The 24,205-nt window shown below is 41.1% G+C and overlaps 1 protein-coding gene and 1 long non-coding RNA gene across 3 annotated transcripts in view; one reads left to right on the forward strand and one right to left on the reverse strand.

Annotated features, from left to right (window-relative positions):
* glra3 (glycine receptor, alpha 3) overlaps window positions 1-24,205 on the forward strand; it is a 223,113-nt gene that overhangs the window by 71,079 nt on the left and 127,829 nt on the right. For both annotated transcript variants that reach the window (XM_043704625.2, XM_043704642.2), the window contains exon 2: window positions 12,692-12,819. In XM_043704625.2, coding sequence (XP_043560560.2) covers window positions 12,692-12,819 — 128 coding nt within the window. The remainder of the gene's footprint in view (window positions 1-12,691; window positions 12,820-24,205) is intronic.
* LOC148152002 (uncharacterized) overlaps window positions 18,688-24,205 on the reverse strand; it is a 333,843-nt gene continuing 328,325 nt past the window's right edge. The window contains exons 3-4 of the long non-coding RNA XR_015751022.1: window positions 23,111-23,271; window positions 18,688-18,790 (exon numbers count right to left, since the gene is read on the reverse strand). This is a non-coding gene — a long non-coding RNA (uncharacterized LOC148152002). The remainder of the gene's footprint in view (window positions 18,791-23,110; window positions 23,272-24,205) is intronic.

The raw sequence follows: 24,205 nt of genomic DNA on the forward strand, positions 1-24,205 counted from the left end.
GCCGATGCTGGGCTGTTTTCTTCATGGAACAAGAGAGAGGGAGATGTTAAGGAAGATGAAAGTGGGTCGCAAAATCATCTAGACTTGAAACATGTATTGTTCTCGCTCAATGGATACTGCCTGACCCGTTGTGATCTCCAGCGTTTGTTGTTTTCATGACAGAGCGGTTAGGTTTGGTGCAAGTGGAAAGGTTTTCTAAATGGGTCAGTAGATAGTGCAGAGGGCATGCAAGGTTAGTGGTGTCAGGGGATTGAGGTGGATGACAGTGAGAGAGGGATGATGTGTTAAGCAACTCTGAGAGTGGTGGAGCATGTCCAGCCACAGAGATAGAGTGAATGTAAAGTATTGGACAGAGATGGTAGTGCTATGACTCTAGGACTCTATGACTATGAATTTATGCTTACACTGGTAAGGAGAAGAAGGTGGACTCTCCCTCTTTATGGGCATTTAAACGGGCATTGGATAGGCATATGGAGGATAGTGGGCTAGTGTAGGTTAGGTGGGCTTGGATCGGCGCAACATTGAGGGCCAAAGGGCCTGTACTGCGCTGTATTTTTCTATGTTCTATGTTCTATGTTCTATGTCACTGAACTCCTTCCAACAATGTTGGGCATTTCTATTAGGCTGGAACTGCACTGACCTGAGTGATAACCTTGGACCAGAATGAAATGGATTGGTGCCATAAACTCCAGTGCGGGTCCTGGGTAATAGAAAGTCCCACCACTGCACCACCCCATTCAATGGGTTTGCAAAACAGGTCACCAATTTTCCTTTCTCTGCCAAATCTGGGGAAAATGTCTAGAAACATATAGTGTGGCGCCAGACTAACAGTGCTTGTCCAAGTGCAAAACGGTCTTTTAAAGATGATGCCAATCCAATCCAGAATACCGAAGCAGTAGTGAGTTGTCCCAAGAACAGTGAAATGATAAAATAGGGCAAGAATTCCACAAGAGGGACACCCTGGGAGCAGATTCATCAGATCCAGCAAGCAAACATACTTGGTCTTCCATAGACATACCCTCTGTGAAACTCAACAAAACTGATACTTAGGAGAATGAGTGGACTGCAGATGCTGGAGATCAGAGTTGAAGTGTGTGATGTTGGAAAAGCATGGCCGATCAGGCAGCATTCGAGGAGCAGGAAAGTCAACGTTTCAAGCATAAACTCTTCATCAGGAATTCTGATGACTCTCCTGCTCCTCAGATGCTGTCTGACCGGCTGTGCTTTTCCAGCACCACATTCTTCGAAACTGACACTTAATCAGAAGAACATAAAGTTCAAGTCTTTGTCTTTACCTGGCCCCTTAGAAAGCAGGGAAAGGAGGTACAGAATTCACTGCAACAGAGACACAACTCCAGCAACAAATTTGAACTCTGAATCTTAACCGTGAATTTTTATAATATTTTATCCAAGCTTGCTTCATGAAATTCTTAACAAAAATCTTTTAAGAAACAACTTCAAAAACATTATGATTGCCCAATGCTTCAAGAGAAATGGATTCAATTTTCACATTTTCATTCCATGCTGTTTATAAATGCAATCCATGATAAAAGTTTCTTTTACAAGTTCACTTTCTGCTGGCTGCATCTGGGTAGTGGAATATCTGTTAAATGCTTCTTCAAGCCTGAGAAGATCAATATAATACTCACCTAGAAACCATAAAGAATTCACCGAGAGAGATGGCAACAAGTCAAAGACTTTGGCTGCAGGCGAGATTTCTTAACGACAGAATTAGCTGAGAATTTGCAATCCTCAGCTTTCATGTTGAGGCCCAGCAGAGAACCCAGGTGCTTCCTCAGACCTGGAACATCAGAAGGGATATCATCATCATCTGGTTCACTGATTACAAAGCGCGTATGCTAAAGAAACAAGGACAGTGAATGCAAGAGAGAACAAGCTACATCTGTGCAGCGAAGGGACAGTTGTGCTTTGCAGGGTCTCTTTGGCGAAAAACTAGGCGAGTCAAAAAGTGTGGCGCTGGAAAAGCACAGCCAGTCAGGCAACATCTGAGGAGCAGATGGCATTCGTGATGAAGGACTTATGCTCGAAACATTGAATCTCCTGCTCCTCGGATGCTTCCTGGCCGGGTGTGCTCTTCCAGCACCACACCTTTTGACTCTGATCTCCAGCATCTGCAGTCCTCACTTTCCCCTAGTTGAAAAACTAGCAGAGATCAGCAAAGAGATTGCTCCCCATCCACTCTGAATGATTCAACAAGCTTCAGAGAAAAACATTGTGAAAGAATTAAAAACAGATGAAATGTCATACCAATTTTATAAAGGAAGCTATCAAACTTAAATTCATCACTATTGATTCCATTGCTGTCACTGACAGCAGTGCCAGATTAATTCAGTCTGTTCACAACATTCCTGTCACATCTGAAACTGTAATGAGCGTCTGTCCACATATTCATTCCACCTCTAAGACTTTCACTCTCCACCTGCACAACATCACTTGGCTTCACTCCTTGCTAAGCCATTCTGGTCACGTGACGATGGCAGTAAAATTGGGCATTCTAAATTAGCCCACAGATGGAGAAATCCAGAGAAAATTGGCCCAAGTAAATGAGATAGTAGCCAACAGCTGTATCAATCAGACTTTCTGGCAACTTGACTTCCAGTCAGTAACTGAGGATGTGCACTTCATACCTTCTCAGCATGGCAACAGTGAAGGGTGGTGCAACACCATTGGATGTTTTACCCCCACTCATGACCGCTTGGGCCAAAAGTCACAGAATGTTCAGGAAAGTCAAGGATAAGGCGGATAATAGCTCACACCTGGAAGCTATCCCCTCAGCGAAAGCTCACAGTATGACTATGGCAGAGGATTATGCGACCACACAAAAAGACCCAGAAGAAGATCTGCCCTGACCTGTGGGGCTCAGTTTCATGGAAGTGAGCTAGCCCTATACCGGAGAAGGAAGAGCTTCCAACAGCCCAGTCCAGACACATGGATCACTGTTGCCAATATCCTTTGTCAGATAGCTAGATAGAGAGTAAATATGGTGGGAATTTGAGAAATAATCACATGGTGGCTTTTCAGAAGGAAAAGTTTGTCTGTAAAATCAAGTTGAATTAGAAATCAAATTCAGAGGCCCTTTGTCCACCTCACCAACAAGAGTGATTGGGTAAATACATTAACTGGTTGAAGAGTCCAAAGCATGGACAACACCACCATTCATATCTTTATAACATCAAGCCTCAATTATTCTGTTGTATTTGGATTGATCTCCCACATTCTACTCTCTAGAAACCTGAGGTCATCCCAAACTCAGTCACCCAGGACATACTTTGTAACATGTCCAGCTACACTATCCCACCAGTGTTCACTGAATTAGATTGGCTCCGAGTTATGTGTTGACTTTAAGGTACACACCCTTGATTCCAAATCACTCCATTGTTCTACACTTTCTTATCTCTCTTCCACCTCCAAGACATTTGTGCTGCTGTAATTCTGGCCCATTGGGTATCCCCAGAGACAATTGCTCCACCATTGGCAATTTTCCCTTCAGTTGCCGAGGCATCCAGCACAAGATGGTAACAGCTGGTGTTAAAAGAAAACAGAGCCGGGATCTAAAATGGAAGCAAAAGGGATGTAGCCAAAAAGGAAAAACTCCAAAGGCAGGACAGGACTTCAGAACACTTTGATAATAAAAAGTTGGAAAAGGAGAGGACTCCAGGGGCTGTGAAAGAATCTCAGAACATCTTGAATGCAGAGCCACAGAGCAGGGGGGTCTTCAAAGGGCAGGAAAAGAAACCTCAGAAATCTTCGCAGCCAAGCCATGATGCATTAATACTCCTGAGAGTAAAATGGCAGAATCAGAGCACATTAGTAGCAAAAGAGACAGGCAGGCGGCTGGAAGAACACAGCAAGCCAGGCAGCATCATAAGTACTCAGTCAGGCATATTAATCTGTGGGAGGGCAGATCTATTACAAATCTCACCATTACCTCAGCCTTTTGGAATGATAGAAGGTTCACAGTGAAGTCAGAAGTACGAGCTCTGGAAGTGATTGTTTCAGTGCAATTGATCAGCTTCGGGTCTGCATACAAAGGAGCAGGAGTTAGCATGTATCTATACTCTGTAGATCCAATAACTGATGATGTCCGGGTAAAACAACATGTGGAAGAAAGCACTCCAGAGTATGACACATTGAGTAAGGCTTTTGATGCACTCTTTACAGCCAAAGGAAATTTAGTGATGGAACACTAGTGATGGGATTTAATCAGCATCTGGGAGAATCAATCTTTTTTAACAGATAAGATATTGCAGTGCAGTACAGGCCCTTTGGTCCTCAATGTTGTGCCGACATGTTGTGCCAATCTAAAGCTCATCTAACTTACACTACTCCATTATCATCCATAAGTTTATCCAATGACCATTTAAATGCCCTTAATGTTGGCGATTCCACTACTGTTGCAGAAAAAGGCATTCCCATGCCCCTACTACTCTCTGAGTAAAGAACCTACCTCTACATCTGTCCTATATCTATCACCCCTCAATTTAAAGTTATGCCCCCTTGTGCTAGCCATCACCATGTGAGGAAAAAGGCTCTCTCTGTTCACCCTATCTAACCATCTGATTGTCTTGTATGCCTCTATTAAGTCACCTCTCAACCTTATTCTCTCTAACGAAAACAGCCTCAAGTCCCTCAGCCTTTCCTCGTAAGACCTTCCCTCCATAACAGGCAACATCCCAGTAAATCTCCTCTGCACCCTTTCCAAAGCTTCCACATCCTTCCTATAATGCAGTGACTAGAACTATACGCAATACACCAACATGACCTTGTGGCTCCAAAACCTAATGCCTCTACCAATAAAAGCTAACACACCATATGCCTTCTTAACAACCCTATCAACCTGGGTGGCAACTTTCAGAGATCTATGCACATGGACACCAAGATCTCTCTGTTCATCCACATTATCAAGAATCTTACCATTAGCCCAGTACTCTGCATTTCTGTGACTCCTTCCAAAGTGAATCACATGACACTTTTCCACATTAAACTCCATTTGCCATCTCTCAGCCTCGCTCTGCAGCTTATCTATATCCTCTGTAACCTGCAACATTCTTCTGCACTATCCACAACTCCACCGACTTTAGTGTCATCCGCAAACTTACTAACCCATCCTTCTATATTCTCATCTAGGTTTATTTTAGAAATGACAAACAGTGGTGGCCCCAAAACAGATCCTTGTGGTACACCATTAGTAACTGAACTTTAGGATGAACATTCCCCATCAATCACCACCCTCTATCTTCTTACAGATAGCCAATTTCTAATCCAAACTGCTAAATCACCCTTAATCCCATGCCTCCACATTTTCTGCAATAGCCTACTATGGGGAACCTTATCAAATGCTTTCCTGAAATATGATAAATGTCATCTGGCAGGATATTGCAGGTACAGAGCTTTGAAGAATGAATTAATTGGAGAATGAATAATCATTGTGTGAGGATGAGTACTCACAAGATTTACTTGATTCAAGCAAGATGAAATATTTGAACAATTCACTACACAGTCAAGATTCTAAATCTGCCAGTACTTTAAGAGATTCCTCTGAAACATCAAATAAATAGGCCTCATGATGCCATTGTCACTATGTAGAATATTTCCAAAGTGCATAAATAGCAGGAATCAATCTCAACCATGTCAGGTTCTATGCTACAAGCAGAACTAGGATGATGAATGTCTCACAGAGGGAGTTGTTACCTGAGTTGTCTATTTATTGTCACATTTATTTACAAAGATACAATGAAAAGATTTTGTCAGCACAATCCAGCACCATTTTGAGTCATAAAAAAGAATAAAATGAAATTACATAAATAGAGTTCATCTTCTAAACAACGAGTCTTCAAACACGGCTTCAGGGCTACTGCAAGATGTCCCAGGACCCCTGGCTCTGAGAACTGCAAGAGTCCATTCTCTAGAGATACCCTCAGCCAAGAGTCTTCAGGCCAAGTCCTTTTAAAGAACTATTGTAAGTTAGGAGCATATTTGCCACCAGAAAGTCAAAGGTAAGTCAAAAGGAAAATTTCCTGAGGAATGGAAATTATGTAATAATGAGAGAATTCAAAGAAATAATGTTGCAGAATGAAAGTTGAAGACAGCATTCGTAGGGGTGCCCAAAGACAGTCAATGCAGATTTTGAATCTTTAAGCTTTGAAGCAGAATCGGTAATTGACACAGGAACATTTGTTTTAATGCGGACAGCTTGCCATGTTTGAGAAGTGAAAGTCAGACCAACTAACATAAAACTCTATGGTCCAGGAGGCACAGATCTTCAGGTTTGTGGCAAAGTCACCATGAAACTTAGTCACAGAGGATGGGATGTCAATGGGATGCTGAGGAATCAGAATGCTTCATTGTGGAGCAGAAATACATGTGTTTATTGAGGACACCTTTACAGAATGGGTGCAGCCATGAAAACAGGAGAGAATCTTCACAACAATTGTCATACCTATTTCAAAGCTTTAGGCAAAACGAAGCAGAAGTGTTGTATTATTTTGCCAAAAGATGTGAAGCTCACCGGTTCCCAGGAAAATTCCTCATCCTTTGCTGATCTGGTGTCTCATGCAAGCTCAATATAACCTTCAATATAAAACAAAGAACTGTGGATGCTGGAGACCTGAAACATGCAAAAATGTGTAACTTCTGGAGAAAGTCAACAGGTCTGGCAACATCTGTGGAGAGAAACAGAGTTAATATTCCAAGTCCAGTGACCTTTTTTCAGAACTGGGTTTCTCCCTCAATTTCTGTTTATATATGTCTCTTTGCTCCTCTACTCTGTAGCCCTATTAATGAACCTAGAACACTGCACACTTTATTTTGTGTAGGAGCCCACTCCAACACTTATTTCTTATGTTTTTCCAAAACCAAATCTGGGATGACGCGATCTGTGTGTTTTGTAACTCACTGAACTGCCAAGACAATAAATGTCTATAGTATAGACTGAGAACGCACTAAATGCTGAAAGATTTGAACAGGCAGATTTGGACATTAAAAGAAGAGACAAATAAATAAAAAAATCGATGGAATGAATCAATTAGACGGACTAAAGTCACTTCAAGGATATTATACTGAGAAATGAGCGCCATCAATAAACTTCTCTCTCCTTCAAACTCTTTAAATACAAATTCAATATTTAAATAAATCCTTTAATTGGACTGGAAGATTTCTGTTTGAGTGGCGAAACAAGGCAAGGAGCAAGGCAAGGAATCAAAGAGCAAAGCTATTTAAAAATTAAAAGATTCATTGATGCGTAAATATTATTAATTAACCATAATATTCATCGTCAGTCTATCAATGTGAAAATTTCCAATTAATTTCTATTTCTTGTCTTTATCTTAAAATCCTTGCTAGTCTCTTTTAACAATGTTCAGAGAGGTGCATTTGTTATAATTGACATATGTATGTGAGGTACACAGTTCTATATTATCAGGTGCATATAAGGCTGGTCAAGCCCAATTTCAAATTCCTGATAATGTTATTCTAAATGAAAGGAGGGCAGTTCTCCTAAGTGTTGTAGTTGAATATTTGTCCCCCAGCCTATGTCACCAAACAATTCACCTGGACGTCTTGATCTGAATTGTTGCTGGTTTTGGGATCTTGCTTTATGCAAGTCCATTTTAGGGAAAATCATCATCATTGGCAGTCCCTTGCAGACAAGGATGACTCTCTTCCACTCTCAGGGTGAGTCTACAGGTAGCAGTACAGACCTATGTGGTGACTGCAGGCTCTGTTACACTTGGGACAGAAAGTGGTGTGGGAAGGGGTGGGGATGGGCATTAATGTGACAGCGCACACCTTACACCATTGCCCCCTGGCTTCTGCTTTTTCCCGATGGCAAGTCTCGCGGTGCTGAATGCCGTTCCGGATGCTCCCGCTCCACTTTGGATGGTCGTGTCCCAATGATTTCTAGGTGTCTGTAGGAATGCTGCATTTTGCCAGTGAGGCTGAGGGAATACCTGAATTGTTTTCTCTGTCTACCTGGGGCTCGCCTGCTGTTTCGGAGCTGGGAATAGACCACCCACTTAGGGAGTCACGTGTCAGTCATGCGGATGACATGCCCAGCCCTTCGCAGCCGATTAAGGGGTCAGTGCCTCGATGCTGGGGATGTTGGCCTGGTAGAGGCCGCTGGTGTTGATGTGTCTGTCTTCCCAGTGGATTTGCAGGATCTCGCACAGACAGTAGTGGGAATGATACTAGTGTGACTGGGCTAGTAATACAGAGATCCAGGCTTAAAACTTTGAGGATTCAAATCCTACCACAGCAGATAGTGGTATTTAAATGCAGTTAATAAAATCTGGAATTGAACACAAATCTCAGGAATGGTAACCACGAGACTATTTTTTAAAATAAAATTTCATTCAATAACTTGGAAAGAGTCTCTGCCTCATGTGATTTCAAACCAACAACAGTGTGGCTGTCTCATCACTGTCTTCTGAAATGGATTAGCAGCTCAAGGCAATTAGCGATAGGCAATAAATGCCCACATCCCAGGGAAAAATAGGAAATTGTTGTGTCTCATACGTTGCAACATAAAAATGATTCATAAAATATTAAAAAACATTGAGCTAACTCATGGTTGTGATGGGTGCTTTAAAAATGCAAACTTTTCTATTGGTTTATTTATGGGAGGAGCTTTTATGGGATGGATTTTCCAGCTCTGGAATTATAATTTGGAACATAGTCCTACCCCATAGGTTTGTACCCATTAAAATTAATAACCAAACTCTTTACATAATGCAGCAATTTTAAGCATCTGTTTAAAACATTGAAAAGGTTTGCATTTATTATTCATCCTTAATTACAGTGGAGGGTCTGCTTTTTCAATTGCTGTAATTCTTGTAATGATGATGCTTCTGCAATGATGGTAGGTAGAAAAGTCCAGGATATTTAACTCAGTGACAGTCGAAGGGATGACGAGAAATAAAAACAGGGAGTGTTAGAGATACTCATGGGGTCTGGCAGCAGCTGTGGAGAAATAAGCAGAGTTCAAGTCTGCTCCAGAATTGACATCTGGCCTGTATGTGACTTCAGTTCCAAAGAAAAGCCATTGGACTCAAAGTGTTAGCTGCTTCTCTCTCCCTAGCAGCTGCCAGACCTCAGGAGTTTGGCCAATACCTTCTGCTTTTATTTCTAGCATCTCTAGTATTTTGCCTTTAACAAAATAATCCAGTGGGCTGAGGGGTGGCAGATGGAATTTAATTTAGAATAATGTGAGGTGTTGTAGTTTGGTAAGGCAAATCAGGGAAGGACTTTTAGATTAGATTACTTACAGTGTGGAAACAGGCCCTTCGGCCCAACAAGTCCACACCGACCCGCCGAAGCGTAACCCACCCAGACCCATTCCCCTACATTTACCCCCTCATCTAACACTACGGGCAATTTAGCATGGCCAATTCACCTAACCTGCACATCTTTGGACTGTGGGAGGAAACCGGAGCACCCGGAGGAAACCCACGCAGACACGGGGAGAACGTGCAAACTCCACACACTCAGTCGCCTGAGGCTTATGGTAGGGTCCTGGGGAGTGTCGCTGAACAATGAGACCTTGGAATGCAGGTTCATATTTCCTTGAAAGTAGAGTTGCAGGTAGATAGGGTAGTGAAGAAGGTGTTTCTTATGCTTGCCTTTCTTGGTCAGTGCATTGAGTATAGGGGTTGGGAAGTCATGTTGCAGCTGTATCAGACATTGGTTTGGCCACTTTTGGAATATTGCATTTAAATCTGGTATCCCTGCTATAGGAAAGATGTTGAGAGGGTTCAGAGGAGGGTTAGAGCAAATGGGAGAGGCTGAATTGGCTGGGGCTGCTTTCTCTGGAGGGTCGGAGGCTGAGGGGTGACATTATAGAGGGTTATTATTATGAAGTTGTAGACATGTACTGTATTTATAAGATACAGAAATTTCTGGCTGGCACAAAGTGTTCTGAAAGATTTTAAAAGGTAACAGTGGGTGGAACAAATAGCTGGAGATGTGTTACCATGATACAAAAACAAACTCAAATTCAGCCAATCAGTTTAGATTATGCCCCAGATACCAAAATCCAATCAAATATGAATTTAGTATTTTGACAACATCAAGCCAATGAAATTATTTGATGTTTCGGGGTATAAAATCATATATTTTGAACAGTTGGAGGGAGAACTGCCCAGAAAACCAATATGTATAGATTGCTATCTGAATAGGTCTCTGAAAGGTACCAGTTCATATGAAAGACCGATGAAGCAGAATACTGAAGAAAAGATGACAGAGGAAAATCTGTCTGCTTTTGAAATTTGAGTTTTGTTTTGTAAATCCTGATTGGGGTTTTATTGGACCAGTATTGTAGAATGGGAAGGTAAAAATAGGTTTAAGAGAAAGAAATTGTAAATAGTTGTTAAGATATAAAATCAGTAATTTTTGCTTTAAAAGTGACCTCTTGGATAGTTCTTTGCCTCTTAAAATTTAACAGATTATGGTGTGAGATGAGCTTCTCTGTGTGTCGGGTTTAAAGTGGCAGAGGGGTCTACCCCATATCATAACAGTTATAAAATAATAAAGGGCATGGATAGGGTGACAAGGTCTTTTCCCCTGGTGGGGGAGTCCAAAATTAGATAGTATGAGTTTAAGGTGAGAGGGGAAAAATTTAAAAGGGACCTAAGGGGCAACTTTTTCATGCAGAGGGTGATGCATGTATGGAACGAGCTGCCACAGGAGATGGTCGCGTGGGTACAATTACATCATTTAAAAGGCATCTGGATGGGTGCATGAATAAGAAGGGTTTAGAGGGATATGGGCCAAATGTTGGCTTATGGGACTAGATTAATTTGGGATATCTGGTTGGCATGGATGAGTTGGACCAAAGGATCTGTTTCTGTGCTGTACATCTCTATGACACTGAGTGAGTGGTGGAATATGTCCAGTTGACATGATGATATTGCTGTTCTTGTGTTTTTTGGTGATAGAGACTAGAAAATGATATTGATGCAATCTATAGTAAATCTCAGAGAGTTATCGTACTGCTGTCATTGTATGTCAATGGTGGAAGGATAAGTTGTATTCGGTATAATTGAACACATTAGTACTCAATAGTGGATGTTGAATTCAGACATTGTTCTGCTGATGAGGAGAATTGCTTTTACCTTGATGGTGCCAATGCTCCATCCAGGAGAGCTAGGAATACTCCATTTCCCTTTGGTATTGATCTCTGTAGAAAGGCACTGAGGGATGATTTTGTGTCCACTTTACACTTAGAATTTAGAGCTCAGCAACAAGTCATTTAGCTCATCCTGTTTAATCTAATAGTTATCGCCCTCCCACAGTACTTCAACAAATTCTATCTGTATATCCTTCGATGCATTTCTCCTACATTTGCTTCCCCTCAGCTGCATCCCTGCTGGTTGCCTCAATGACTCTTTGTGTTAGTGAATGCCACATTTTAGTCACCTTCTGGCTAAAAATGTATCCTCTGAATTTCTTTTTGGATTTATTACCTATGTTAATGAATAGTTCTGATGAAAGGTCACAGACATGAAATATTAACACTGTTCCCTCTTTACAGATGCCATTGGGTATTTTCTGTTTTTGAATACAGTTTCCAGAGTCCATGGTATTTTTTTCATATACAATAATGAACCTTAGTTTTAGACTCTACATGCCAATTTCACCAAGTTTTTAAAAGTCTGATGAAACCCAGAACTCCTTAGTTGGGTGATCTGGAGCAAGTCAGATCTGACTACAACTGCACAATCTACAAATGATTTTAAAAAATAAATGAGATTTTAAGGTGCCTTGACCATGATCTCATTCTGATGTTGTTTTTAGTTTTTGTTTTAGTTGTGACTGGCATAGTTTTAAGAAGTCTAACTTTGCTAGGTCCCTATGAAGGTTAGAGATATAGTTTGAACCACCCACCAAAGGGAGTCTCCCCTCTCACCATGTTGTCTTCCAAAGGTCTTGTTTGAGGCACGTTGGCTCATCATCCCTAACAATGGAACCTGAAAGATTTGAAATAAGGTCAGGGAACTGGCTTCAGGATTTAGTCACTTATGGTGACTGAATATAATATGAATGTTATGAATGTTGACCAGTGAGGAAGGAAAGGAGAAACTGCAGCCAGGTTGCAACCCATACAAGTACCAGAAGAAGTTGCCAAATAGCAAAGGTATTATTTTCTATATAATAACTCCAAGGTTCTAAGGACAACTGTACCAATCCTCCTGTAATTACTATTTGAAATTGCATGAACTCAGCACACACTGGGAATGCAATCTGGGCTATCCTAATGGGTATTACTTTGATTTAATTCACCAAGCTATCAGCTGAACTGCACTGAACTCACAACAGTGACTGGACTTCAAAAGAATATCAAAATGTTTTCCAATATGCAACACTTTTCATTCTTTTATTCTCTTTCTCTTTTCTCATTGCTTGTGCAGTTGGCTGTGTCTAGTTTGGTAATGATGTGGAATGAGACGTACATGTTCATCAACTCCTGAAAATCCTCTTAAACCAGAAAAGCAAGGCTTTAATCTTTGATACTTGAAATCTTAACCCCACTCGCAAACGTGACTTTATCTTGGACAACTGAAATCTTTAACTTTTCTTTCCAGATTCCTAAATTCTATAGACAAATTGGTATTTGTGATATTTTTATGCCTTGTTGCTAGTGTGCTTATTTATACCATATTTATGTGTTTGCTTTCAGCTTGGTGACAACTAAAGAAATAGAAGGCTCTCGATCCCGTGCTCCGGCAATGTCTCCATCTGACTTTTTGGACAAATTGATGGGACGGACATCAGGATATGATGCCAGAATTAGACCCAATTTTAAAGGTACTTGCACTTTGCTCTTGAGAAGTGGATTTGAAAGACACTGGGTGCTGTACCTTATTCTTTCGGTCAGCACCCAGACACTAGGGGGGCCGGAAGCTGGAGATTCTGGTATTGAGAGACTGTAAGTGACTCTTGACAGACTCCTGAATCATTAAAGATGATGGATAGGCTTGTGCTGGGGTGGGTAGAGTGTTAGATAGGTGGCCAACCAGCACTGAAAGATTGGCAGCCACATTCTTGTGCTTAAAATGCTAAATGAAGAGAAAACAATCAGCCTAGAAACAGAAGTTAAACTTGCATGATTATGATTTCCTATGTAAATGTGTTTAAAAATGCTTCATAGAGGGAGACCTCTCATAGAGATACTCAGAAGTTACAATGTGGAAACAGATCTCGCAGTCCTTTCATTCAATATTTATGGGCTTTGAATAACGTTGGCACAGTATGGACTTCATGCTCAGTGTAGTCTGTGAAATGTTTGCGCCGCAGTGTTAAAAGGAAGGGAATTCAAAGAGTTTGAGCCACTTGAAAGTGTAGGAACAGCCAACACAGTTCCACGTCAGGATGATGTGTGACTTGTCAGGGAACTTGCAGATAGTGTGCCTGTTGCCTTTGTCCTTCTAGGTGGTAGAGGACTCTTTTTCTGGGTAGTGGAACCAAGCTGAATTTTCAGTTATCTGCTGGATTAATGCTAGGAACAGTCACTCGGTCATATAAAACTTGAGTATTATTGAGAAGAAAAGGTGCAAAAAATGTGTGAAGGAAGCAGATTTTTTTTTTTGTCTTGCGCTTATCAGAACTGGATCACAAGAATACCAAATCTCAGGGGAACAACAACTTATCCTCATAGAGGATGCTGAATTGTTGCAAACAGACTCTGATCATAGAGGCATTGGCATGGAGAATGCACCAGCAATTTTTCTTTATATTTAAATTTAATGTTTGATTTTAACAGTGCTAAGCATTGGCACGTTACAGTACCAACATTTGTATCTAAAAACAGTTATTACATTGTACAAAGTACCTCAAAAATTCACCTGTATTATTCACTATGACAAAATTACCTAATGCAGGATAGATTTGCAATCTTCCTAATTTTTCTTTTTTGCGTGGTACAACCCTCATCCAACAGACGATGAAAGCTTTGATTATCTATCCAATGATTGTGGATTTACATGTCTTGAGAAATTCTGCAGCAGTCATTGCAGCAGAGTGCAAGCATTGTACTTGTAAAGGATTACATTTCTGGTTCAGTTATACTGAGAATCAGAACTGTAATCGGGTCAGTGTAGTGAACTGCAAAGGGTGGATTAGTGCAGCTGTCCCAGTTACACAGTGAGTTCTCGGCAGGACACTCTTAATTCAAGCCCTTGCCCTGACTGTGCAACATATCCAGACTTGAAAGGAGTCATTTATTTCTAACTGTAACAACCTAAAGGAAGCTGCGTGCTTTTACGTGTAAACCTATGCTTGGTTAGGGCACAGATTAACAAAGTATAAGACAAAGGTAGATAGATTATTGATAAACAAAAGCATCAAAGGTTACCTGGCTAGGCTAGGATGTGGATTTGAGGCAACTATCAAGTCATTCATGATCTTATTAAAGGGCAATGCAGGATAGAGGAACCAAATGACCTCCACCTGCTCCTCGTTTATTTCTGTGTGTGCATTTCTCTTGGTGTTTTGCAAAAGTATTTTGCAATGTTAGTGGATAAAAGTCTGTTGATTCAAATCTATTTTACTAAGACCACAGAAGGATCTGCTGCATTATCTGATATGTTCATCTGATCTGACATCCTACCTGCCTGTTCACAGCAGATGACACAGTATTCACAAGAAATGACACAGCATTATTTGAAAAAGAGCTAGGGAGCTCTTCCATTACTTGGGTCAACCATTTATTTCACAACTAATAATTTAAAAATTTAAAGTCTAATAATTGTTTTTATTCATTGCTTGTATGATCTTACTGTATACACACTGACTGCTGTGTTTTCCTTTGGAAGAGTGACAACAGCTTAATCGGAATTTCTTGGTTGTGATGCACTTTGGGAAGACATCAACATCTGAAAGGTGCTCTAGAGATGTAGCTTCCATTCTCTTTTGTGTATTATAAGAAGGATGTTATTAAAGTGAAAAAAGTTCAATAAAAGATTCACAAGTGTGTACTGACACTGGAATGTTTGGGTTATAAGGATAGGCTGAGATTTCTTTCTCTGGAGCTAAGGAGGCTGTGGGGTAACCTTATCAAGGTTTGTAAATCATGTGTGGCATAGATAAGATGAATTGTCAAGGTCTTTTCTCCATAATCCAAAGCTAGAGGACATGGGTTTAATGTGAGAAGGGAAAGATTTAAAAGGAACCTGAGGATCTAAATTTTCACACAGACTGTAGTGTGTATGGAACGAGTTGCCAGAGGAAGTGGTAGAGGCGGGTACAATGACAATATCTCAGACATTTGGGCAGGTACATGAATAGGACAGGTTTGGGAGCGATATGGGCCAATTGCTGGCAAATGGGACCAGTTCAGTATTAGAAACCTGGTCAGCATGGATGATTTGGGCTGAAGGGCCTGATTTTGGGCTGTATGACCCTATGAATCTCTGATTGCATTAGGTGGGTAATGTTGGGCTTGTGCAGGCATCTCTACCATACATAGGATCACACAAATTAGGAGCAAGAGCAGGCTTTTCAGCCTCTCAAGCTTGCTCCACCGTTCAATAAGATTGTGGCTAATGGGATTCTAACCCACAATCTATGTTCCTTCCCACCCCTTGCTTAACAAAATTCTATTTGCCTCTTCTGTACCTTCATCCAAGTCATTTATATAAATGGGAAACAGTTGAGGTCACAGCACTGATCCCTGTGGCACACCACTTATTTAGAGCCATAGAGTCATAGAGATGTGCAGCACGGAAACAGACCCTTCGGTCCAACCCGTCCATGCCGACCAGATATCCCAACCCAATCTAGTCCCTCCTGCCAGCACCCGGCCCATATCCCTCCAACACTTCCTATTCATATACTCATCCAGATGTTGCAATTGTGTCAGCCTCCACCACATCCTGTGGCAGCTCATTCCAAACACGTACCACCCTCTGCATGAAGAAGTTGCCCCTTAGGTCTCTTCCATATCTTTCCCCTCTCACTCTAAACCTATGACCTCTAGTTCTGGACTCCCCCACCCCAGGGAAAAGACTGCTTTTTACCCTATCCATGCCCCTCATAATTTTGTAAACCTCTATAAGGTCACCCCTCCACCTCTGACACTCCAGGGAAAACAGCCCCAGGCTATTCAACCTCTCCCACAGCTCAAATCCTCCAATACTGGCAACATCCTTGTAAGTCTTTCTGAGCACTTTCAAGTTTCACAACATCTTTCCGATAGGAAGGAGACCAGAATTACACACTATATTCCAAAAGTAGCCTAACCAATGTCCTGTACAGCTGCGACATGACCTCCCAACTCCTGTACTCAATACTCTGACCAATAAAGGAAAGCATACCAAACGCCTTCTTCACTATCCTATCTATCTATTTCATCTTACTAACCACATTAAGACCCATTTATGCCCACTTTGAGGTTACTGTTAACAAGCCAATCTTCTGTTTATGCCAATAAAACAAACACAGACAAGGCATACTTAAAAGTGGAGCCTTGGGCAGTGTTGTAGAACAGAAAAACCCAGGGGTTTAGATATATCCATCTTTGAAGTTTGTATCATTTATAGTTAGGGTGGTTAGGAAGATGTTTCGCAGACATAGAACATAGAACATAGAAAAATACAGCGCAGTACAGGCCCTTTGGCCCTCGATGTTGCGCCGATCCAAGCCCACCTAACCTACACTAGCCCACTATCCTCCATATGCCTATCCAATGCCCGTTTAAATGCCCATAAAGAGGGTGAGTCCACCACTGTTACTGGCATGGCATTCCATGAACTCACGACTCGCTGAGTAAAGAATCTACCCCTAACATCTGTCCTATACCTACCACCCCTTAATTTAAAGCTATGCCCCTCGTAATAGCTGACTCCATATGTGGAAAAAGGTTCTCATGGTCAACCCTATCTAAACCCCTAATCATCTTGTACACCTCTATCAAGTCACCCCTAAACCATCTTTTCTCCAATGAAAACAGCCCCAAGTGCCTCAGCCTTTCCTCATACGATCTTCCTACCATACCAGGCAACATCCTGGTAAACCTCCTCTGCACTCGTTCCAGTGCCTCCACATCCTTCCTATAGTATGGCGACCAAAACTGCACACAATACTCCAGATGCGGCCGCACCAGAGTCTTATACAACTGCAACATGACCTCAGGGCTCCGGAACTCAATTCCTCTACCAATAAAAGCTAGCACGCAATATGCCTTCATTACCGCACTATTTACCTGGGTGGCAACTTTCAGAGATTTGTGTACATGTTGAGCCTTCGTTGCTCAGACATTTATGTATGGGAGTTGGGACATTATATTGCGGTTATACAGTATATTGGTGACACTTCTGGAGCACTGTGCCCAGTTCTGGTCTCCCTATTATAGGAAGAATATTATTAAGCTGGAGAGAGTTCAGAACAGATTTACCAGGATGGTGCTGAGAATGGACGCTTTGAGTTTTGAGGAGAGGATGGATAGGCTGGGACTTTTTTCACTGGAAAAAAATGAAGAGAAAACCTGGAGGAGGTTGAGGGGTACCTTATAGCTGTTTACAAAATCGTGAGGGGTATAGATAAGGTAAATGGCAGGTGTCCTTTTCCTCAGGTGGAGGATTTCAAGACTGGGGGATTGGTTTTAAGGTGAGAGAAGAGAGATTTTAAAAGGACTTGAGGGGCAACTTTTTTACACAGAGATTGGCTCATGTTTGGAATGAAGTTCCTGAAGTAGTGATGGATGCAGGTACAGTTGCTACATTAAACAACTTTCAGATAGGTACATGAATAAGAAATGTTTGGAGGCTAAGCAAAGGCAAGTGGGACTAGTTTAGTTGTGATAAAGGGGAACTGGGGTATGTAGTGAACTTCAACTTTCAGAAGGCCCTTTACATATTTTCTGATTCGCTTTTATTATTGACTGCTGAAGCTGTTTCAGACAATTCATTCCAGAATACAACAATTTTCCATATAAAACATTTGCTTGTCATGTCAATAGCTTTAATTTTTTTTCTCTTCTCTGGTTACTGATGTTTCAGCCGTCAAAAACAATTTTTTTTTTGGTACTTCACCATCTCAATGTCTTTTGTTACTTTGAACAACTCTATGAAGTTTCTTCCCTCAGAAAAACAATGTCTCTCCGCATAACTGATGTCCCATGTCCCTGGTTTAATAGTTCTCCTCTTCCAATGTCTTGGGGTCCTAAAATATTAGACAACAAGACGTCAGAGTAGAATTAGGCCATTCAGCCTATTGAATCTGCTCCACCATTCGATCAGTGCCGATATGTTCCTCAATCCCATTCTCCAGCCTTCTCCCATTGATCCCCTCACGAATCAAGAAACAATCTATCTCTGTCTTAAATAAACTCCAACTACACCCAAAGTTGGACACTGAAGTTTGGCCAATGTTTTTAAAAGGTTTAGCATAGCTTCCTTGTTTTTGTACCTGTGCCTCTATAAAACCAGGGCTCTCAATATTTTATGCAGACTTTCCTCTCCACATTGAAATTCAGTGCCAAGTACCCAATGTCTGAGACACTTTATTATCCATATTCAAATGAATAAATGAACAAATATTTATTTGAATAAATGTATATTCAAATGAACAAATTCTCAGTTTTAATCTATTATTTTTCATGAGTTGATTGTATTGTTATGAGTCCCATACTGCAATTAATAATTAAGGAAGTTACAGTATGAAATGAGCTTAATTTGTTTATTTTGTGCTTCTCAATTCAAGAGAATAATGCATGTGTCATTAAAACATGAATCTTTCATTGAGAAGTAGTCGAGCCCAAACAAAGCAATGTCTTCTGTTCCTGTGAATGCAAAAGGAAGCATGAAATTACATCAAGATAGGAATTTGTCAAAAAATTAGATTAAAACCAAAAAGTATTTGTGTAACGTTATATCAGAACAAATAAGGAACACAGTATCATAACATTTGACAGATTCATGACATTAAACTTGTTAAGAGGTGTATCTATATCTCCTGATAGATCCAAATTATGTCTGAACTAAGTCAAGGTTACAAGGGAGACAGCCAAACAGACAATCATATAAGCATAATATTGACCAACTCCTCCCAGAGACTGATATACAGTCTCTGGGTGGAGCTGGTCAGTATTATGTTTGTCTGATTGTCTGTTTGGCTGTCTCCCTTGTAACATCAGAGCTACGCAAAGACTTCATATTAACCCTTTCAGGCCAATTGAAGCATGTGTATGGGATGATAGTCATGGACTCTGTCAGATTTCTCGAATGGTGTTGCTGCACTCATCCGAGCAAGCAGAGAATATTCTACCACACTGCTGAGCCATACCTTGAAAGAGGGAGGACAGACTTTGGGGAGTAGGTAGTAAACTCAGAATACCCAACCTTTGACCTGCTGTTTTAGTCAAAGTGTTGATGTAGTTAGTCCACTTATGTTTCAGGCCAGTCACAATGATATTGAGATATTTGACGATGGTCAGCCTGTTGAATGTCAAGGGAGCCTCTCTCTTGTTGAAGATGGTCATTGCTTGCTAGTTCTGTGGTACAAAACCCACTGCTCAATCCAATATCAGTGTTGTCCGGGCCTTGCAGTATTAGGGCTTGAGCTGCTTCAGTATCTGAAGATTGTCATTTTGAACACTGTACAGTCACCATTGAGAATCTTTAACTTCAGTGTTATGATGTTTAGGCAATCACTGAAGGAGAAACTGAAGAAACTTGAGGAGTTCCTGCAATGATGCCCTAATGGAGATACATGTAAATTGCAGGCATACAAATAAATAAAGAAGCAGCCCACTATGCATTATTCGGTTTGATCATGACTGATTTTCAACAACCATAGCCATCTTCCTTTGTGTTAGGAATTACTTCAACCAGAGGAGAGATTTCCTCCTAATTTTCATTGATTCCATCTTGCTTGATGATGTTATACCCAATCAAACGCTGCATCCGTGTTGAGGTCAGTCACTGTCACCTTAATGCTGATATTCAACCTCTTTGTCTATGTTTGGACCAAGGCTATAAGATTGCATCTAAGTGCTTCTAGGGGAATCTAGTATAAAATAACTTTGAAAATATGTAGTCTATCACAAGTTACTTGGTGAAAGTAATGAGAAATTGAGTTGCACAAACCAGGAAAAGCTCAAATTTTACCATGGCAGCAACTGGACTGTTGCTTTTCCATCGGTAGTATGCAGAAGATAAGATGACAGTGCACAGTAGATTATCCTACAGACCAGAACTGATGTCAACTCAGTGCATCCTCACCATCCTGGTTCAACCCTTCTGCAAAGCATGATTGGTGGTAGGGTGATTCAAAAGGTTTGGAGGCTGCGGGATAAATTTCTTTCATTGAGTTATAGAATCATACAATATACAGGAGACCCTTTAGTCCATCTAGTCTGTACCACCATAAATATACTACTACTTTCACTAGCCTTGCTTCTCTGTTAGGCCCATGGCCTTGAATGTTATGACACTTCAAGTGGCACATCCAAGTACTTTTTAAAGGTTATCACATTTCTGGCCTCATCTATCTTCCCAGGCAGTGCGTTCCAGACCTGCACCATCATCTGGGTGAAAATAAAATCCTCAAATGCCCTGTAAACCTCTGACTTTCACTTTAACATTATTGACCCTTCAACTAAGAGGAAGAATTGCTTTCTATTCTCCCTGTCCATGTTCCTCATAATCTTAGACACTTCTGTTAGGTTTCCTCTCAGCATTCTCTGCTGTAAAATAAACAACCCAGGTTTATCCAGCCTTCCTTCATAGCTGAAATCCCCCATCCCAGACAACATCCCCTTTAATTTCCCTTGCAGTCCCCGCAGTGCAATCACATCCTTCCTGAACTGCAGACAATATTCCAATTTGCAGCTGAATCAAAGCTCTGGGCAACATGACTTCCCTGCTCTGATAATCTATGTTACGACTGATAGAGACAAGCACCCTGTACGCCTTCTTAATTAATCTATCAACCTTCAGGGATTTGGAGACCAACATCCCAAGATTGCACTGTTCCGCTGCCCTCAGCGGCAATGAGTTCCACAGATTAATCCACTCTCTGACTGAAGAAATTCCTTTTCAATTCTCAAGGGACATCCTTCACTCTGAGATGGTGTCCTCGGGTCCTAGTCTCACCTACTAGTGGAAACATCTTCTCCACCTCCACCATATGCAGGTCTCTCAGTATTCTGTAAGTTTTAATCAGATCCTCCCCCCATTCTTCTAAACTCCATCGAGTACAGACCCAGAGTCCTCGGCTGCTCCTCATATGGCGAGCGCCTTGATAATCAAGAATCTATCTCCAAGGTCAAAGTGAGGACTGCAGGTGCTGGAGATCAGAGTCGAGAGTGTGGCGCTGGAAAAGCACAGCAGGTTAAGGGCTCTTGCCCGAAACGTTCGATTCTCCTGCTCCTCACGTGCTGCCTGCTTTAACTCTTGACAGAAATCTAACTATGTCTGCCTTAAAACTATTTAGAAATTTTACATCCATTGCCATTTGGGGAAACAAATTCCAAAGACTTAAAACCAATTGGGAGAATTTAAATTCCCCATCTCTTTTTTAAATGGGTACCCGCTTATTTTTAAACTCTGACTCTCTATTCTAGATTCTCCCACTACATCATCCTTTCTGCATCTATCCGGTCATGTCCCCTTGGGGTCCTCCTATATGTTTCAAATAAGAAGCAAATTGATTGAAACATATAAGATCCAGAGAGGTCATGACAGAGTTCACATGAAAGGCTGTTTTTGCTTTTGGAAGAACATAAATTAGGAGTTGCTGTTTCAAAATAAGGAGTTGCCCATTTAAAGCAGAGTCAAAGAAACATTTTGTTCTCCCAGAAGTTTTTTGAAACTTTGAAACTCTCTGCTGCAAAATAAGCAATTGAATAATTGAATAATTTTTAAGCGGAGATGGATAAATTCTTGATATGTATTGGGATGCAAGGTGCTTGGGGGTTGGTGGGAATGTGGAGTAATCAGATTAGCCACTATCCTAGTAACTGACAAAGCAATCTTGAGGGTCCAAGTTGCGTACTCATGATCCGAATTGATACGTTCATATGTGAAGAAACAAAAGGTGAATCAAGGTAAAGTGGGAACCATTAGCAGCAACTGCTATCCAAAAATATTAGAGCGAGAACTATGACCTTAATTTGTTGATCTCAATAGTGACACTGTGAAGAAACAAGAGGTTCTGTTCCTCAAGATTCAACAGAAATTCATTAGAATAAAAATTCCCTGGAATGAGGACATTGGAATATTGTGTTCAATTCTGGTCTCCTTGCTATCAGAAAGGTGTTGTGAAACTTGAAAGAGTGCAGAAAAGATTTACAAGGATGTTGCCAGGTTTGGAGGGTTTGAGCTATAGGGAGAGGCTCAGAGAGTAGTAAGGGTGTAGAATGCTTTGCCTGTAACGGTAGTAGATTCACCAAGTTTAAGTGCATTTAAGTCGTCATTGGACAGGCAAATGGACGTACATGGAATAGTGTAGGTTCAGATTAGTATGACAGGGGGGGACAACATCGAGGGTCAAAGGGCCTGCACTGTGCTGTTATGTTCTATGTCTATGTAAATAGGCTGGAGCTGTTTTCTCTGAAACGTCAGAGGTTGAAGGGTGACTTTAGAGGTTTATACAGTCATGAGGGGCATGGATAGGGTGAGTAGCCATCATCTTTTCCTTGGACTTTGGGGAAATCCAAAGCTAGATGGCATAGGTTTAAAGTGAGATCTTGGGACAACTTTTTCATGCAGAGGGTGGTGCATGTATTGAATGAGCTGCCAGAGGAAGTGGAGGCTAGTGCAATTGCAACATTTAAAAGGCATCTGGATGGGTATATGAACAGGAAGGGTTTGGAGGGATATGGGCCGGGTGCTGGCAAATGGGATTAGATTGATTTCAGATATCTAGTCAGCATGGATGGGTTTGACCAAAGGGTCTGTTTCCGTGCTGTACAGCTCTATGATTCTATGAATATTCCAGGAGTCTGAGGACAGAGTGGAGAATTGAAATAGCTAGTGATTAGCACTTGTGGGTCATAAATGCAGAATCAGCGAGGATATCCTGTAAAATAATTACCCAATATGCATTTGCTCTTCTCTATATTGAGGAGACACCACAACGGATAGCAAATGCTGTTTACCTGTGCGGAGATTTCTTTTCCAAAATCAAAATTAAGGTCGTCTTATGTGTTACTTATCCAGCGTAACATCTTCTGACAGGAAAACATTATGCCAGATGGCAAGCACAGAAGTGAAAGGATTAGAAGTGATCTTGTTCGCATGTATGGTAATCCCTTCATGTCTGTGGGAGTGGAGAACAGGAACAAAGTCAAAAATCTAAAATGATGAAAATGAGAGACAAAATATAGGTTAAAGGAAGCAGTAGACTGACATGAGTCAATACATTTATAATCATAGCACTTTTTTTGTGCACATGTTACTTCTCCATTATGATGAGCATAAATATTCTGTGTTTTAACTGTACTGCTTGAAGTACATTCTATTTGAATGATGTACTGATCATACCTAAGCTTTGAAATACAATGAATGTGATCATAGAATCCCTACAGCATGGAAGCAGGCCATTCAGTCCATCTAGTCTACACTGACCCTCCACACAGATTCACTCTCCCCCCCCCACCCCAACTCCCCGCGCAACCCTATACCTGTTACCCCTCACTTCCCATGGCTAACCCACCTCGCCTGCATATCCTGATCACTATGGGCAATTTAGCATGACCAACCCGCCCTAACCTGCGCATCTTTTAACTATGGGAGGAAACTGGAGCACCCAGAGAAAACCCATGCAGACATGAGGAGAATGTGCAAACTCCACACAGATTGTGAGGCAGCAGTGCAAACGACTGAGCCACCATTCATTGTCCAGTGAATACCAAAGGGCAAACCACAGAAGATTCAATTTCATCAAGTCTCAACTGCTGCCCAGGTTCCATACTGAATATCTGAATAAAAGAATTATTTTGAAGATACCAAACAATATTGCTCAAGAAAGAAACATACTTTCAAAGCTTTTCATCTTCCACTCATCAGGTTACCGAGTCTAAAAGGGAAACACAATTTATAGTGCATGGGAAGAGGATACTGGCTGTATCAAATAGCGTGTCCTTTCATTTTTTTCACAACAGTCAGGTTACTGTCCCTAAGCAACCAGCCAGTGCTTATAAAACTCAGAGAATTGTATCCAACATTAGATTTAAATCTGTAAATGGGTTCTA

Source organism: Chiloscyllium plagiosum, unplaced genomic scaffold (genome assembly GCF_037043375.1).
Source record: "Chiloscyllium plagiosum isolate Xiang-an unplaced genomic scaffold, Cpla_swu_hap1 HiC_scaffold_2, whole genome shotgun sequence".
Lineage (NCBI taxonomy): Eukaryota > Metazoa > Chordata > Chondrichthyes > Orectolobiformes > Hemiscylliidae > Chiloscyllium > Chiloscyllium plagiosum.